This window comes from Prionailurus bengalensis, chromosome D1 (assembly GCF_016509475.1).
Source record: "Prionailurus bengalensis isolate Pbe53 chromosome D1, Fcat_Pben_1.1_paternal_pri, whole genome shotgun sequence".
NCBI classification, from domain to species: Eukaryota; Metazoa; Chordata; class Mammalia; order Carnivora; family Felidae; genus Prionailurus; species Prionailurus bengalensis.
Window position 1 is genome coordinate 55,890,944 of NC_057346.1, and position 16,135 is coordinate 55,907,078.

Below are 16,135 nucleotides of genomic sequence, written 5' to 3' on the forward strand. Positions count from 1 at the left end.
TTCAAAAACTAACCACTGCTAATAGCCAGTGGACCGATGATTTAATCCAGGAAGGAAGATCTAATCAGAGCCTATGTTGCAGCATTTAGCCAAGATGGCCCTGATAACACTGAGAATATCACTTACTTTTGACATAAACAGTACTTCCACTTGGCAAGACAACTACATTGGAGGCAGGACTGGCAGGTCTTGGAGACTTAACCGTTGCTATGCTGCCACTTGGAACAGGGGTAGAGGTTGGGGTTGACGTGGTACTTGTGTAGGAATAGCAAACCACTACTGAAGAACGATAAAAAAGTTTGCTGTTAACTTTCACCAAAACTGTCCACGCATATACAGAAAAATTATTTTTTTACTGCAGGCCAATTTTAACATTTTCATGTGATCAGAAGTTAGAGGCCATTAGGTCCATTAAATTAAAAGGTATAATAACCTTTCCTGAAAATCATCATTTCACTGGGTTTTCCTCAAGTATTTAATAGCTGTCTACAGGTGACATTGCCAATGGAGAAGAGCACAGTTACAAAGAAATCAAGTTTAAAACTATACTGAGAAAAATAAAAATAATTTTTTATTCATGGAAGGAGTTCGACAAAAGGCAAATACTTGTATTCCCTTTTAATAGTGATAGCAGCACCAATGATGGAGTGATGGATAATTTTTCCCTAACCATAGCAATTTCCAACTTGGCTACTGGGGGGAACCATGGCAAGATTACTTTATTGTAAAACAACTTACTAGTCCCTTGCCATTGAAGCAGTGCAACACTAACTCAATAATGACATCATATGTCAATTTCTTGAATAACAACAACAAGCAAGAATAGTTCATAGGCACCATTTACTGAGTTGCATGCACTATGCTAAATCCTTTCCATATATTATCACTAATTCTCACAACACATGCTCATTTTAAAGATGAGAAACCTTAAGGTTCAGAGTTGCTGGACATCACACAACTAGGAAATGGCTAACTAGGACTCCAACACAGATTTGACTACTGGAAATCCTATATTCTTTTCACTCTACCACAAAGTAGGTGGATAGAAAAAGTAAAAGTGGGAAGAAAAGAAAGATACCTCTCCTACAACAAAGGAAACAAACTCAACACAGGCCCAGGTTGCATATTAATACCTGTCTCTCTCTAAATACAGCTTCCTTCAGCCTAAAACAGAGCCTGGCATGCATGAAGAGTGTCTTATCCACTCCAAAACCCACTGCCAGTCAAGAAAAGACAATTCCCCAAAGTAATCTGACAACTGCATATTCGGGGTTATTTTCAAGCAACACACAACTAATCTACTAGAATCAATATGCACTCTTGAATTTAATATTACTCTTGGTGACTTCAAGAGAATTCAAGAATTTTTACAGCATGTGCCAATTACTAGATTAAGTAACAATGAGAAAGCCTTCTCCATCTGCCAGGCAATCCCTAAAGGATTTAGAACCCTTGACTAGAACTGAGAAGCACCATATAGCATTGATTCCCGAAGATAAAAAACAGAGTTTTATTTTCGAAGTAATCAGTTAGGCATCTTTCTCCAGCAGGTAAATGACTTCTATCATTTATTTTCCATGTCACCCATCAAGCTCTTTTATCCACTTCTAACAAGACACACTGATATCAAGAATTCATTCCAAGAAGGCTTTTTGCAATTTTGTTATTAATATAATTCACATTTTGAACAAACAGATTTTTTTTTTGGCTGAGACTAAAAACTTGGCAGTTTCTAGTTTCAGAATAAGAGTTGCTCACTATGTTTTTCAAGCTTCATACAGTGGGATTAAAAACAGATGAAAATCAAGACAACTGTTCTTGAAGAATCTGAGAAAAGTCTTCTTTACACACAGAAATAGTTTTCTACTCACCTTCCTTGCTTCCTGTTTCTGCAGGCACTGGAAGAGATGCATTGTGCTGGATAGCTGCATTGGCAACAGCATTAGCTGTTACAGTGAAGGCGGTTTGGGGAACCAACCGGGGCATCAGTGGGACCAATCGACGACCTTCAATGGACCATTCTGAAGAGCTATTAGGTCCAGACATACTAAACAAAAAAGAAAACGCTGCTACAAGGGTTCTCAATCACTAAAAATGAATCAACTATTTTCTCAAACAAATATAAGTTTTGAAATTATCAAAAGTATCCTGAGTGAATAGGAGAGGCTTAACTTTAAGCAAGCAAAATCAAAATTATGGATAATTATCAGAATTCAAGGGATTTCACATACACTTAAGTTTTTACACATTTTATTCTATTATCTGAATCTTAGAATGAACACAATGAACACAAATGAAACTATGAAAAATTTTCCTATGCCTTCTAAATACTGACATCATTTTCATTAGTTTAAATCTGGTATTGCTAACGAAAACTAGTGTATCTACTAACTTTTAGAACTTAATTTTGTAATTCAACTAAAAAGGTAAAACGTACAAATTTATTTTTAAAATCAGATTTTCCTTAACAATTAAGGATAGAATTCACTGAACCTTTGCAAAATTATCTAACTGCCTGCATGGCCAGAGGTTCTAAGGCTTTCAAACAAGGGAAACTGAGGCAGTAAACGAGGGAGACCAAGTATGGAGGGATAGAAAAGGACTATGTGCATATATACATACATATATAGATATATAGATATATATCTATATATACACATCACTGCATGTATCACTGACAATGTGTTATATTAGTATGCTTCCTGTTAAAAAACAGACTAGATCTGAGGTTACTGGAAGAAACCTGTCACTATTTTAATTTTACTTATACCACTCTTCACTCTAAGAAGTATTTGAGGCCATTGAACTATACCCCTAAGCAGACACTATTCTGTTTCTCCACTCTAAACTTCTTGAGCAAAATTTATCCCAGGAATCCAATTTAAATATGGTTGAAATACGAAAGGACAGTTGTGTCACTTCTCTTGGTTTGACTCCACAAAAAGTAGTTGTGTCATTTCTCCTAGTGATTAGTGTCAAGGTTTAAAATTCACCCAGAATCAATTAATCAATCTCTTTACTAAGTCAGAAATATTTCTGCACCTTTTCCAAACCAAAGATTCTATAACCCAATCTAGGGCTTAAGAGTCTGAATGTCCACTGATTCTTCATATTTAGACAGCATACACAAAAGCCCATAATGGGATGATGATGATGATGATGATGATGATGATGATGATGGTGGTGGTAGTGGTGGTAGTTAACATCAACTAAGCACTTACTCTATGTCAGGCATTGCTTTAAACATTTTCTATGCATTAACTCATATAATTCTCTCAATAAATTGGCAATTATTATCTCCATTTTGTGGATGGGGAAATTGAGTCACTGAGAGGTTAAATAACTTCCCTAAGGTCACACAGCCACTAAACGTTTCCTTCAACAAGCATACATCACACTACTGACATTACTTGCCATACAACAAGTAGAAGGTACACAATTTTTCAAAAGGGTTTTATGCCTAATATTTGCTTTGACTTATACTAATCGAGTACTGTTGTCTAATTACTACCAACCTTCACCAAATGGAACAAATAAATTACAACTTGAGAAAGATTTACATTCAGTTCAGAAAGGAATCTCTAGTAGGTGATGAATCTAGTTGGGTTACTACTACAAGAAATCTGCAAGTTGTTTAACATAATCCTACCTAATAAAACAAGGGAAAGAGGAATTCCTAAGATCCCAATTAACTCCACAAATTTGTTATATAATGCAATTTATTGTTTGCATAATCTCCAATTTGACAGTAGTTCTGAAACAGAGAATGGTATAAATAAGAGAAACCGAAATGGGCGACACTGACTGTCAAAGGAAAAATTCTAAGAACTATTTAGCATTTTCTTGGCTTACTCCTCTTTTGGTATCATTTTATTAGAATATCACCAGTAAATTTGCTTGGTGAGTTTACACACAAATAATGTCTACACTTACCTGGTGCATTGTTTAAATGGTGGCAGAAATTTGGAAGATTAGTAATTTGAAACACACGAATATTTGCTATCGAAAAGACAGAATTTGCAGTGCAAAAGATACAGCTGCAATTTTTTTCAAAATCTAGAAATCTTCCAAATTTCTACTCATGCCATCATGCTCAAACTTTTTTTTAAGTGAGTGAAAAATTATGTTAGAATTAGATTAAAAATTCCTATTTGCTTAGTAATGAGGGTGTGAATATGCATTAGTTGCACAAATCATTTAAACTGAATTTTACAGATTTTTGTAAAACTCTCACTCCAGGACTTCCCTGGAATTCCTAAGTTTCAACGTAAGGATCACTTCTCTATTTATATTAAGTATGGCAAGGGAGGGTAGAAACCTTGCTCTAGCTCCTTTCCTGAGAAATCTAACATGATACTAATGAAACTATCTTGGCCTTCACATCCTGTGGTGTGTAGGGCACCAACAAAAACTCCTTACTCTCATATAGAAATTCACAAAGTATCCTATGAATGTTTTTGGCTTATGGGGAAGGAGTTTAAGAGCACAGTAATTCCAGACAGCCACTTTTTTCCAACACTAGAGACAATGCTGGCAAGAATGGTGCAATTAAAAATTTTGGAGCCCCTTGACACTCCAGGCTTTGCTATTATAACATTCTGACATGTTTCAAAACTGGATTAGGGTACCAAACTTAATAAATGATATGGTGCCAAATAATAAACGCGTGTTATACTTGGAGCCATAAGCAAGGCTTTTCTTTGATCCCAGACACCCTGCTCCTTTTGTTTCCACTTCCTTTGTGCTCAGTCTTCTCGGCTTTCTCTTCACCTTTCAACCACATTCCTTCTGGCCTAAGCTGCTGTTTGGAGTGGGGGAGGGACGGGAGAGGAGAAAGGGAATGCAGTCAGTTCAGATGCATCCCTCTTGGGCTCCAGTTGCTTTTTTCAGGCTCAGGGTATGAAGACTTCCTATAAATAATCTTTGGATCTAGGTTCTGGTGCTACTTCTGAGGGAAAGAGGGCAGAGGAGATGTCGAGAATAAGGAATCCATGCCTTCCTCACCAATCCACACTCCCCGACCCTTGGGCTCAACAAGTAAAATACGACACCTAGTCAAACTAAAACCATGGCATAAAATATTAAAACAGGAGTATGGAAAGACCTAAGAAGCTTAAAATTATACGCTGAAGGAAACTCTTCAGAAAATTAAATTCACGTATTAAAGAAATCAGAAAGGAGAGAAAAAAAGGAAACAGGCAGATAAAAGCCAACTCTCAATTATCCATGCTAATAGAGAGAGGAGGGAAAGGGAGAGGTCAAACAGATTAAAGAAATCCACATATTATCCAAAAATACTTTGGCATACTTGTAAATTCCTCCACCAAACCATTTTCAGGATAACTAACAAGTAGTAAAATGACTAATTACAATTTTCACCTCCTCTCCCTTCCCACCCTCTGGCTAGAGGTACTCCCAAGCAGCAAAATGGCTAAAAGGTGGGCAGTATTAGGAGGGGGAGGAAGGGAAGAGAAGGGAAAGCAGAGGGCACGGTTAATTCGTAAATGGGAACATGTGCCCGTGAATAATTGAGAGCTTCAATTTTGAAATAAATACAAGAAAAAGCCTGAAATAATAATAACCTATTTGCATACCTGTAACTTGGTCTTTCACCCAAATATAAGGATAAATTCATTCTTTAAAGGGGAAAAAAGGAAAAGGAGACTAAATAAATGTTATCCTTTAAGTATGAAACTGATGCATCAACTTACAACTAATTGTCCCACAACACTGTTCCAATGCTTTTAAAGTACTAGCTTTGCCTCTAAGTGCCTCTGAATGTAAGCGATTGTTTACTACTTTATTATCTAGCACGTAAGCATCCTATTACCTTCTCAAACTAGAATCTAGGCTCAGTTATTATTTTGAGAGCATCCCAATTCAAAAGTTTAGAGCAAATTAAAGAAGGAACACATTAATATTTGAATGTTTCAACCATGTTGGCCTGACAACTAAATACTTAGCGTCTATAGTGGAAAAATTCCAAACTTCTACAGTGCATACATACCTACCACTGAAAAAAATCTCAAAATTCAAATACCTAATCCTTCAAACTACACAGTTAAAAAGGTAGCACCCCATTTTATAAGTTAAATAAAATGAGGAACAGTAAAGCACAACATGAAGCTAATGGATCTACAGGGCCAATTCAAATACTGCCAATTGGTTTAAACATACCATTTATCACATTATGGAAATGCACTGAATTTTTTCCTTTAGTTTTATTTCACATTAAGACATAAAAATAAAAAACAAATGAGTTATACTCTAATGTATCTTATTTTATGAAATGTTCCTGTCATCCTGCATAAACATTTAAAGGATAATTTCTGCTCCTCTCTATTCTGTAGGAGGCACTGTCTCCATAGGCACTCTCCTAATGTTTGATCCCTGCCCTTCGTCCTCTACCACCCTCCACCCCATCTATCAAATAGTTATAATGATCTGAAAACAATTTTGATAAGAATTGTTTATAACTTTATTTTGTTGGCTTTTTAACGTAAACTAAGTAAGATGCATTCATAATTCTTAAAAAATGCAGAACATAAATTTTTACAATCTTTTTTCTGAATCTCAAAATACATGAAATATTAGTCAGTTATAAAAAAATTTATAATGCCTATTTACAAAGCAATATACATACCAAATACCATTACAAAGAACCTCTAAGGGGCTGCTGAATTAGGGGAGCATACTACTTTATTATTGAACTTTGCTTCAAGTTAAGTGAATCATCTGCTGAACTGTGGTGGCCTTTAGTTATGCAGAGATTACACTGTAGTGGGATTTGACCTCAGTACTTAAAGCTTGCCTGACCAAATGCAAAAACATAACCAAGTGAATAAACAGGTAACACCTCTATGGTCAGGATCCCTGAGTACAGAAATAATTACTATTAAGATAAAAGACTCAGGAATCTGCTATACAATCAGAAGACTGTTTCAAAACTATGTTATACTACGTAATAAAAAATCAGGGGTTGTATGACTAATGGCTTACTTATGTGCAATTGTTGTTAACCGTTCATCGTTTACTGCTCTCCGAACTTCAGCACGGTGGCGCTCTGTTGAGATGCTATGAAAAAAAATAGCCATTATAGAACTCTGCCAAGCAGGCAGCTCTTTTCTATACTTTTATTAATGTTCTAAGTCAACATTCTGCTTGGGGAAGAGGGGGGACAAGATTGATTTGTGAAAAGATATAGACAGGGGCCTAATATACACCTTCAGATGCTTTAATTAAAATCACAAGGAAGGGTTCATAATGATTCGGTGTAACTGCAGGATTAGTTGCAAATTAGGAATCATAGGAAGACAAATCAGCTTGATATCAAGTCATTACTTCCAAAACTCAGAAATGTCAGACCATGTTCAAGATTAGCAGAGGTTCCTGTTATCTAAATACGCAAACAGCCACTGAATGACCCCTAATCGTGGTTACTAAGAGGATTCTGGCACTTGGAAGAAAGTCTTCTGAAGTTTTTTCTAAAGCTTAAGAGTCTATAATTTTATGTTCAGTGAATATAATAAAGAAACAAAAGTGGCAGGATAAGCTATCTTTTTCTGGTGGCTATATGCTATGAAATTTGACACCAGGACATTACTCCCTTATTAACTCAACACTTCACCTGTATGTCTTCTACCTCACGTTACCATTACAGTAAAAATGTGCTTATATTGACCCTGATTAAATACATGTAAGGTTAACACTAAACAAGTGAAAAAAAAGTTATCCCCATTCCATTCATAAATACTCAATGAAATGAGTATCACTGTTCAATTGTAATCTTTGCTGCTTAAACTAAATCCATAACATGGGTTAAAATATTTAAAGGGCTAGAAAGCAGATTTACGAGGAAATATAAACAACAAACAGAAAATATATAAATTGTTAAACATGAAGACAGTAAGATTAAGGATTTCACTTAAATTAAATTTAAATCCCTAAATTAATGGCAACTAAATATAGGAAAAGCCTCTTCTCTATTTTCATTTAAAAAAAGAATAGGACAAAATGGTTTTATATGTAGAAAGGTAACTTCCATTAAAACAGAGTATTTTCTGAAAAAACTCAAGATGTCAGAATGGATCAAGACAAGGTATCTAAGAATTCCATTCACTAGAATTTTTTAACAAATTTAAAGTGCCATTCTAGCAGGAAGCTAGGGGGTAAACTATCCTTAGGGCTATGACTATATAAAGCCACCCATTTCTCTAAATTAAGACAACAACTAAGAAGTCTCCTTCTTCCCTCCCAACAAATGCCACTGGGCCACTCTAGGTCTTCAGATCTTGTTGCTACCAACCCTTCTTTCCTTCACCCAGGTCAAAACTACCTCCCCTTCCCAGGTGACCCAAACCTAAAACTGTCTGCCTTAAACCCTTTCTGATTATAGAATAAATGATAAATTATATAACTCTCTGTAACAAAGCCTCCACAACTGGGATGGGATACCTAAGCACCAACAACTTGAATACCTGTCTTCAACTTAAGAGTAAAAAGTACTAAAACCCCTCAAAATGAAATTTCTAGAGTCATGTCTCACAAATTTTTATGATAATTTACCTAAGAACTTTTGAGAGTTCTCCAAGAAGATCTTTCTTTTCCTTGGTGAGATCCCCCTGTGCCCGAAGTGCACTGATAACTCCAGCATATGCCTCCAATTCTAGAAGAAGAAAATTATTTTATCAAGATAGGCCTTCAATATTTTAAAACTATGGCTACATATAGTGAAACTTCAGGGCAAAAAAACCTAGAAATCAATAAAAAAAATCAATATGCAAAATTTTAAAAATTCCTCTCAAAAATCCTATCTAAGAACGTAGATTAAAATGTGGCTTTTATAATGTTTGTATATTTTTTTGCTGTTGTTATTATCTCACAGAAGTCACATATATAAGATGCTTAGGTAGAAAAATCCAACGGTAAATACTATCTTGCACATTATCACTGAAGAACACTTAACTCAGATGCTACCAACAATTAGGAATAGGCTCCAAGTGATGTAAGGCTGATAAGATAAATTTTTAGCTTTACTGACAGGTACCTACACTGACCAATCCTTAAAACAATTCCTTAGGCCTGCCTGAAATTCAAACTACATTCTACCTCCCTCCTGGGGTTGAGAATATCATGAGCACTGTCCAGTAGAAAAACTCCTAGAACAAGAGTCAAATGACCAGATTCTGGCTCCAGCACTACCACTCACTCACTAGTTGTGTGACCTTGGACAAGTCTCTTCTCATCTCTGAACCTCAATTTCTTTATCTAGAAGAGACTCTGAAGTTATCTTCCAGATCTAAGATCCTCTGCATCTACCATCAAAATGACTAAGGCAAGTTAGGAAACATGAGTTGCTCTTATAGCAACAAGGATATAATACACTGAACCCTAATGCCAGACAGTTTGGTTTCACTATTTTTCCACAACAACAACCATTATGAAATGAAACTGTCAATCTCTGACACTGGTTAGACTCTTGATATCATCTCAGGTCATGATCTCCTGGTCCTCAAGCTGTGATCTCAAGGTTGTGAGATCAAGCCTTAAACTGGGAATGGTGCCTGCTTGGGATTTTCTCTCTCTGCCCCTTCCCCTACTCTTCCTCAGTCTCTGTCTCAAAATATACAAATTAAAAAAAAAAAAAAGACAAGGGCGCCTGGGTGGCTCAATCAGTTAAGCATCTGACTTCAGCTCAGGTCATGATCTCACAATTCGTGGGTTCGAGCCCCGCATCAGGCTCTGTGCTGACAGGTCAGAGCCTGGAGCCTGCTTCAGATTCTATGTCTCCCTTCTCTCTCTGCCCCTCCCCTGCTCTATCTCTCTCTCCCTCTCTCAAAAATAAACAAACATGAAAAAAAATATATATGGGGCACCTCGATGGCTCAGTTGGTTGAGCATCCGACTTCAGCTTGGGTCATGATCTCACGGTTTGTGAGTTCGAGCCCCACATCGGGCTCTGTACTGACAGCTCAGAGCCTGGAGCCTGCTTCAGATTCTGTGTCTCCCTCTCTCTCTGTCCCTTCCCTGCTCATGCTCTGTCTGTCTCTCTAACTCTCTCAAAAAATGAATAAATGTTAAAAAAATTTTTTTTAAAAAGACAAAATAAGATATACAACCAAAAACTCCTCATTGGCTCCCAATAAGCCATGCCTGCCTCCCAGCACACTCCATGGAAGTTGTACTACTTTGTATAGTCCTCTCCCACACTGACTCTGGGCTTGGCATGTGCCTTGCCCATGTGCCTTGCCCAGGTGGAACATCAGCATACCTGATGCAAACAGAAGCTCAATACGCATTTGCCCACAGGGCCTTGCTACCTTGAGATAACCAAGATGCAAAGAAGCCCAGGATGAAAAGCCACATGGAGAGACAGGCCCAGCCATCTCAGCTGAGCCCAGTCAACCATCTAAGCTACCAGTTGAATACAACCACGTGACAGAATTCAGAATTCGCTCAATCGGTTAAGTTTGTTAAGTGTCGACTTTGGCTCAGGTCATGATCTTGCAGTTTGTGAGTTCAAGCCCTGTATTGAGCTCTCTCTACTGTCAGTGCACAGCCTGCTTCAGATCCTTTGTCCCCCACCCTCACCCCTCCCCTGCTCACGCTTGTTCTCTGTCTCTCTAAAATAAGTAAACACACACACACAAAATAAAAGAAAAACCCCCAGCATCCATAGCATCAAAAATAATAATAAAATAGTTGTCTTAAACTATGAGACGAGTATACCTGAGCAAAACTGAATGATGGGAAATAAGTGTCCAAACTACATTTATCTTCTTACTCAATTCAAGTTGCTACTAGTTAGTATTTGCTACTTCCTAATGCCGGACACCCAAATAATAAAGGCATGCATATCTGCATCCTAAGTACTACACCAATAATAAACTAATAGCCTCATTCAGTTCATGTTATTCATAGTTCTGACAATCAAAAAAAGACCTTTATATAGTAGAGTAAGTGAGTTGACTATATTAAACAGAAATGTCTGGTCCAACTGAATTATCCCATGTGTAAACACCCTGTATATTCAATCTATGCTGAATACTATGTAGATGTTTCATGGGGTCTCTCTGGAAGGAAAAAGCTTTCCCATTCTGGAGAAGTGAAGAAAATACTTAGTCACAGGAAATGTGTATTTCAGCTTTTATCATGACCCAAAGTAGAGTTCAGAAAGGCACTGGGGATAACCAACTAAGAAATCACTATACTAAAAGTTTATGCCTCATTTATGGAATATTTTATTCAACAAATCAGTACTGAGTCCTATTATAGATATCAGATAGTATGCTAAATTCTACCTTCAAGGAGTTAACCTTAGAATAAAGCTACAGTGAAACAAGTCATCAGACAATTATGATACAGTTTATAATACAGTGGTAAAAGCACAGAGGGGAAACACATCATCTGATCTAGAAGCATAAGCTTTAATCAGAAGTGTGCTCTAAGCAAGCAGAGGAGAAAAAATGCAAATGTGCAAAAGGAATAGGAAGAGTAAAAGCAAATAATATCTCATATAGACATTAAACTTCCAATAACAGTCAGTGACCATTTTCAGAGTTTTACTCTAGGGAAAGTAAAAACATGTCTGTACTCGGACAGTCATTAATTCAAACCAAACTATTAATTGCACATGACTACTATTACAAGGTACCATGGAGAATGATTATATAAATAAAACAAAGTGCCTATCTTCAAGGTAATTAAAATCCAACAAGAGATACATATACAGGAATAAAGAAAGATAAAAATGGAAAAGTAGTTTGGGGCCAGACTAAGCCTCTAATTCCAGGCTAAAATGCTTTTATTTGATAGGACTCTGTAACTGACTGAATGTGGAAATGACAGCAGAAGGAAAGGAACGAAGTTTTACTGTCTGCAAGATATTTAGGAGAAGGGCAATACCATACAAAGAAATGGAGAGGTCAGAGAGAGGAAGTGGCATGAGGACAAAGAAAAAGTTCACTTTTGGCCTATGCAGTTTATGGTGATCAAGATACTACTTCAAAAAGAGTGAAATTAACTAAAGAAATGTGGCAAAGATTTTTGACATTTCAAGTGTCATTCCAAGTCTAACTAAAAAATCATAGACAAAAGTATGAGGTGGCAACCTCACACAAAACTGGGACTCAGACAACAGTTATCATAGGTACACGATTCGAGGCACTTCCTCCCTCCTCCAGAAATTCACTCATTGTAAAGAACCTTCACTGGCTTCCCAACCTCCTTCACATTTGATTTCCATTTTGATGGGTATCCTCAGATCCTGACAAATATCAAACTTAGTTGAATTTCTGGCATTATTTTTGGTGCCATTCTACTGTAGTGCTAACTCTAATGATACATAAATATACGCAAACACCACAGAAAACAAAAAGATTCGCCAAACCACTTTTATAAAGTCCTCAACCCATTCCATTTAAACAAATCAGTCATAAACAACATAGTCCGTAAAGCCCCAAGTTGGAGTTGTAGCTCAGGAATGGTTTTAAAAAAAATAAGGCAGAGGAAAAGCAGGCTAGAAGGAGGGAAGGAAGCATTTATCTATTACTGGTCTGTTAAACGTATCATAAAAAAATTCTCTATCCCAGTTTCTTTTTATTTAAGTAAAATCTCAATGTTTAACATTTTATGTTATATGATTTATAACTATTTTTGGAAGGACAAACCTAATTCTTAAAATATTTTAAGTTAATTCCTAAAGACAGTACTTTCTCTAAACTTTGGACCTAGAGCTACTATTTGAAGGCAATTCAAAGGTTTCATTGTTATGATAATAGGCCAACGGGTGGGGAGGAAGTCTTTCTGCAAATCACTACCAAGGCTCACCTCCCAAAGTGAAGGGTCATTGAAGACGACATTACCCTGCAGGAAGGCTGTTTTCTTTTGTACAGAAACAGCTCTCTAGCAACAGTACCCACACAGCTCTGGCTAAAGTTAAAGATAAATTTAGACTTAAAAGTTACCATTTTTATATTTAAACATAATCTCTTGACTCAAGGCCCCAAAAGCCCAAAAACTCTAAACCAGTCTACTATACTTGGGATCTGTTCCTCCGCAATTATTTTAGCTATGAAATTAATACAAGTCCAACTTTATAAATGGTAGCTAGCAAATTATAGCAATTGCATGTAAGTGTGTAGAAAATCATCCTCAAATTAGTACTAAAAGTTGGATGTAAGGTTAAAGGAAAAATATGATAAAAGAATGATTGCCTCAAAAAACTCTCTAAACATGCTAAAATACAATGCAAAAAGGTAGTTTAAAATAAGAGAAATCCTCGTAGTGCTCTGAGGGAAAATAAAAAGGGTAAATGTTACTAGCAGACAGCGCCAGGGCAGCTATGATTCAGATTTACATATAGGAATTCCCAACAAAAATTTCCTTTGAAGATTCACCTGCAACTACATTAACGTCTGAAAGCAACTGCTCTAAAACACTATACCCTCAGATGTCAAGCACTGTGATAGGCCCCTTTTATATACAACAAATCCACATAACAAATCTATGAGGCAGATATTATTATGCTTCTTTTACAAAAATGTCAACAGATTTACGGAGATTAAATAAATTGATCTTGCGGGTCATCAGTGATAAGACAAAGACCTCAGGTCTCTGAAATCAAAGCCCACACTTTACCCTTCAAAATTACAGATATCCAAATAACTCATATCCACTTCCAAAACATTTAATGTTCTTTTTTCAAATAATTTTTTCATTTGATGAACATCTACTATGTGCTAGCCTGCAACGATAGTGGTAAAGAAGACAACAAGGTCCTTCTTGGACCTTACAGGCTAAGGCGGCAGTTCTCAGCCAAGGATCCTCATCTGAACCACAGAATACAGAAAATAATTCGAGTAACTTTTTTTCTCAATTTTTCCAAGAACAGTACATAACGATTACAATTCTAAATGCATAAGTTAGTTCATTACATACAATGGATTAGGCTCAGCATTAGTACTTAATTCTCTCCCTAAAATGCTAGTTGAGAAAGGCTGCTCTAAAGGAAAAAAAGCTCAAAATAATTAATTATAAATACAAAGAATGTCTTATTACTGACAGTAAAATATAATTTAGAGAAGTCAGCATAGCTAACATTTACTTAGAATTTAGAAACAGTATGTAATTCACACATACATTCATGAAGGTTAAAAGTATGCTAAAGTGATATTGGAATCATATTCCCTGGGTTACAATCCTGACTCCAGCATCACCTTGGGCTCTAAGCTTCAGTTCTGTCATCTGTAAAATGGAAACAGACAAAAAAGAAAAGAAAAAAACCTACCTTTTCCATTTGAGTGAGGATTAAATGAGATGCTGAAAGAGTAAAAACCTCACAACAGCCCAGTACCCCTCGAGAACTCTTAGCTACTATTTTTATTATTATGGTTCATGCACCTACTAAGTACAGAGCACTATGCTAGGCACTAGGGAAATAACGAGTAAGATGGGGAATACATCTCCAAAAAATTTCTAACGCAGCATGAGATAGGACATCCAGGCAAACAGCCATGACAAACAAAAAAAAAAAGAGAAAAGTATCATAGAAAGTCATAAAACATCAAAAATGAAAACCGTACCCAATTTTCGAAGAATCCTTTTGCATTCATCCCTGCTGAGATCCAAAAGGGTTGGCCACACAACAGGCATTGCTGCTTCTTTTTGGTAGCCCCAAAGAGCTTGTCTTCCCTAACAAAACAAAACAAAACAAAACAAAACAAAACAAAAATCAAATTAACCAAGTACATTCAAAAGGCCACTTGCCTGGAGATCCACACCCTAAGAAGTAAAACCAGTAAGAACAATCCTATTTCACCACCACAGTTTTTCAACTTTTGACAAATGAAGAACTAAACAGCCATTCCGGAGCTTATGATTCCGGCATAAGACAGTGGAAAGAGCACAGGCTTTAGGGTCAGACACCTCTAGGTTCTAGTTCTAGCCTTCAACTCACTGGCTGTGCGATCCTGGGTGAAGGGGCCTATCTGAGCAAAAGTTTTCCCCATCTGGAAAACAAAGGTATTATCATCCAATTCGTCATGAGGATTAAAGGACAGTATGTGAAGTTCTTACCACAGTGGCTGGCATGTTGTTTAATAAATAGGTGCTACTACTTGATTTGGGCAAGTCACTTGATTTCTGTTGGCTTTCTCATTCAAGACTTACAAGAGAGAAAACACATAAAGCTGCCAGCTCGTTACAAGGGCTAATGGAACTTCAAAAACTGTCTTCTCAAGTCTGAACAATGAACGACGAATTTACACCCAGGAGTCCTTAGACAATCATTTACCAAAATTTCAGATGTCAGGAATTTACTTTGTACTGGGAATTGCCTGGTTCAGAGGATAAAAAGACAACTTAGCGCTGAGGGCTTGAACAATACCTGCTTAGCACACAGCAGATCCACTGTAAATATTGGTTAAGTAGGTGAATGAAGACAGAGGAGAGTAGAATGAATGAGTGAGTGAGTGAGTGAGTGAGTGAATGAATGAATGAGCGAGCTCACTCCCCAGTTGAGGAGTCAGGCACCGAATCGTAATAACTGCTATATCCCGTTCCAGGCACTGGGGCTGCTAACTCCAACTCTGCGCCCGGAGTTGACCGTCCCCCCCCCCCCCCCCCCCCCCCCCCCCCCCCCGCCCCGCTCCGACTTCCCATAGTCCTCTCAGCTACGAACCAACCCAGAGCTAGGAGAACTGGACTGCGCGCCCCAGCCGGCAGGATGACATAAAGAAAAGGGGTGGGGAGGAGGAAGAAGGGGCAGAGCCAAAGGAATCCGCTCCCTCCACAAGCCAGTCCCCGCCTCCCGACAGGATCTTGGAGGCGGCCGGCGACCGCCCGAACAAGCACCACGTCACGGCATCCCGACGCGTCCCCGCCAGCGCACCCCACCGCGGGGACGCAGCGCACTGGAAATCTAAGCAGCAGTAGCGGGAGCCCGCTCCGGCAGCCGGGATCTCGTGCAATCCTTCCCCCACTCAAGTGTCAAGGAGGCAAGCCCGCCCCGCCCCCTCCCCAAACACGCACTCTCTCACAGCACCACAACAAGAGCAGCCCGCCCACCCTCCTCACTGGTGCCGCTCAGCGCCAACCCCAATGTCAAGCCCACTACCCAAGCCCTTCAGGACCAGTC

The 16,135-nt window shown here is 37.8% G+C and overlaps 1 protein-coding gene across 28 annotated transcripts in view; it reads right to left on the reverse strand.

The window, feature by feature from the left end:
• The window catches only part of EMSY (EMSY transcriptional repressor, BRCA2 interacting), an 87,693-nt gene that overhangs the window by 70,844 nt on the left and 714 nt on the right, over positions 1-16,135 (reverse strand). For 9 of the 28 annotated variants that reach the window (XM_043580183.1, XM_043580182.1, XM_043580186.1 and 6 more), the window contains exons 2-7: positions 14,583-14,691; positions 8,566-8,665; positions 7,000-7,074; positions 5,595-5,636; positions 1,872-2,047; positions 127-279 (exon numbers count right to left, since the gene is read on the reverse strand). In XM_043580183.1, the coding sequence (XP_043436118.1) occupies positions 127-279; positions 1,872-2,047; positions 5,595-5,636; positions 7,000-7,074; positions 8,566-8,665; positions 14,583-14,652 (616 nt within the window). In that variant the 5' untranslated portion in view covers positions 14,653-14,691. The remainder of the gene's footprint in view (positions 1-126; positions 280-1,871; positions 2,048-5,594; positions 5,637-6,999; positions 7,075-8,565; positions 8,666-14,582; positions 14,692-16,135) is intronic. The other 19 variants (XM_043580166.1, XM_043580187.1, XM_043580169.1 and 16 more) reach the window with 5 other exon arrangements.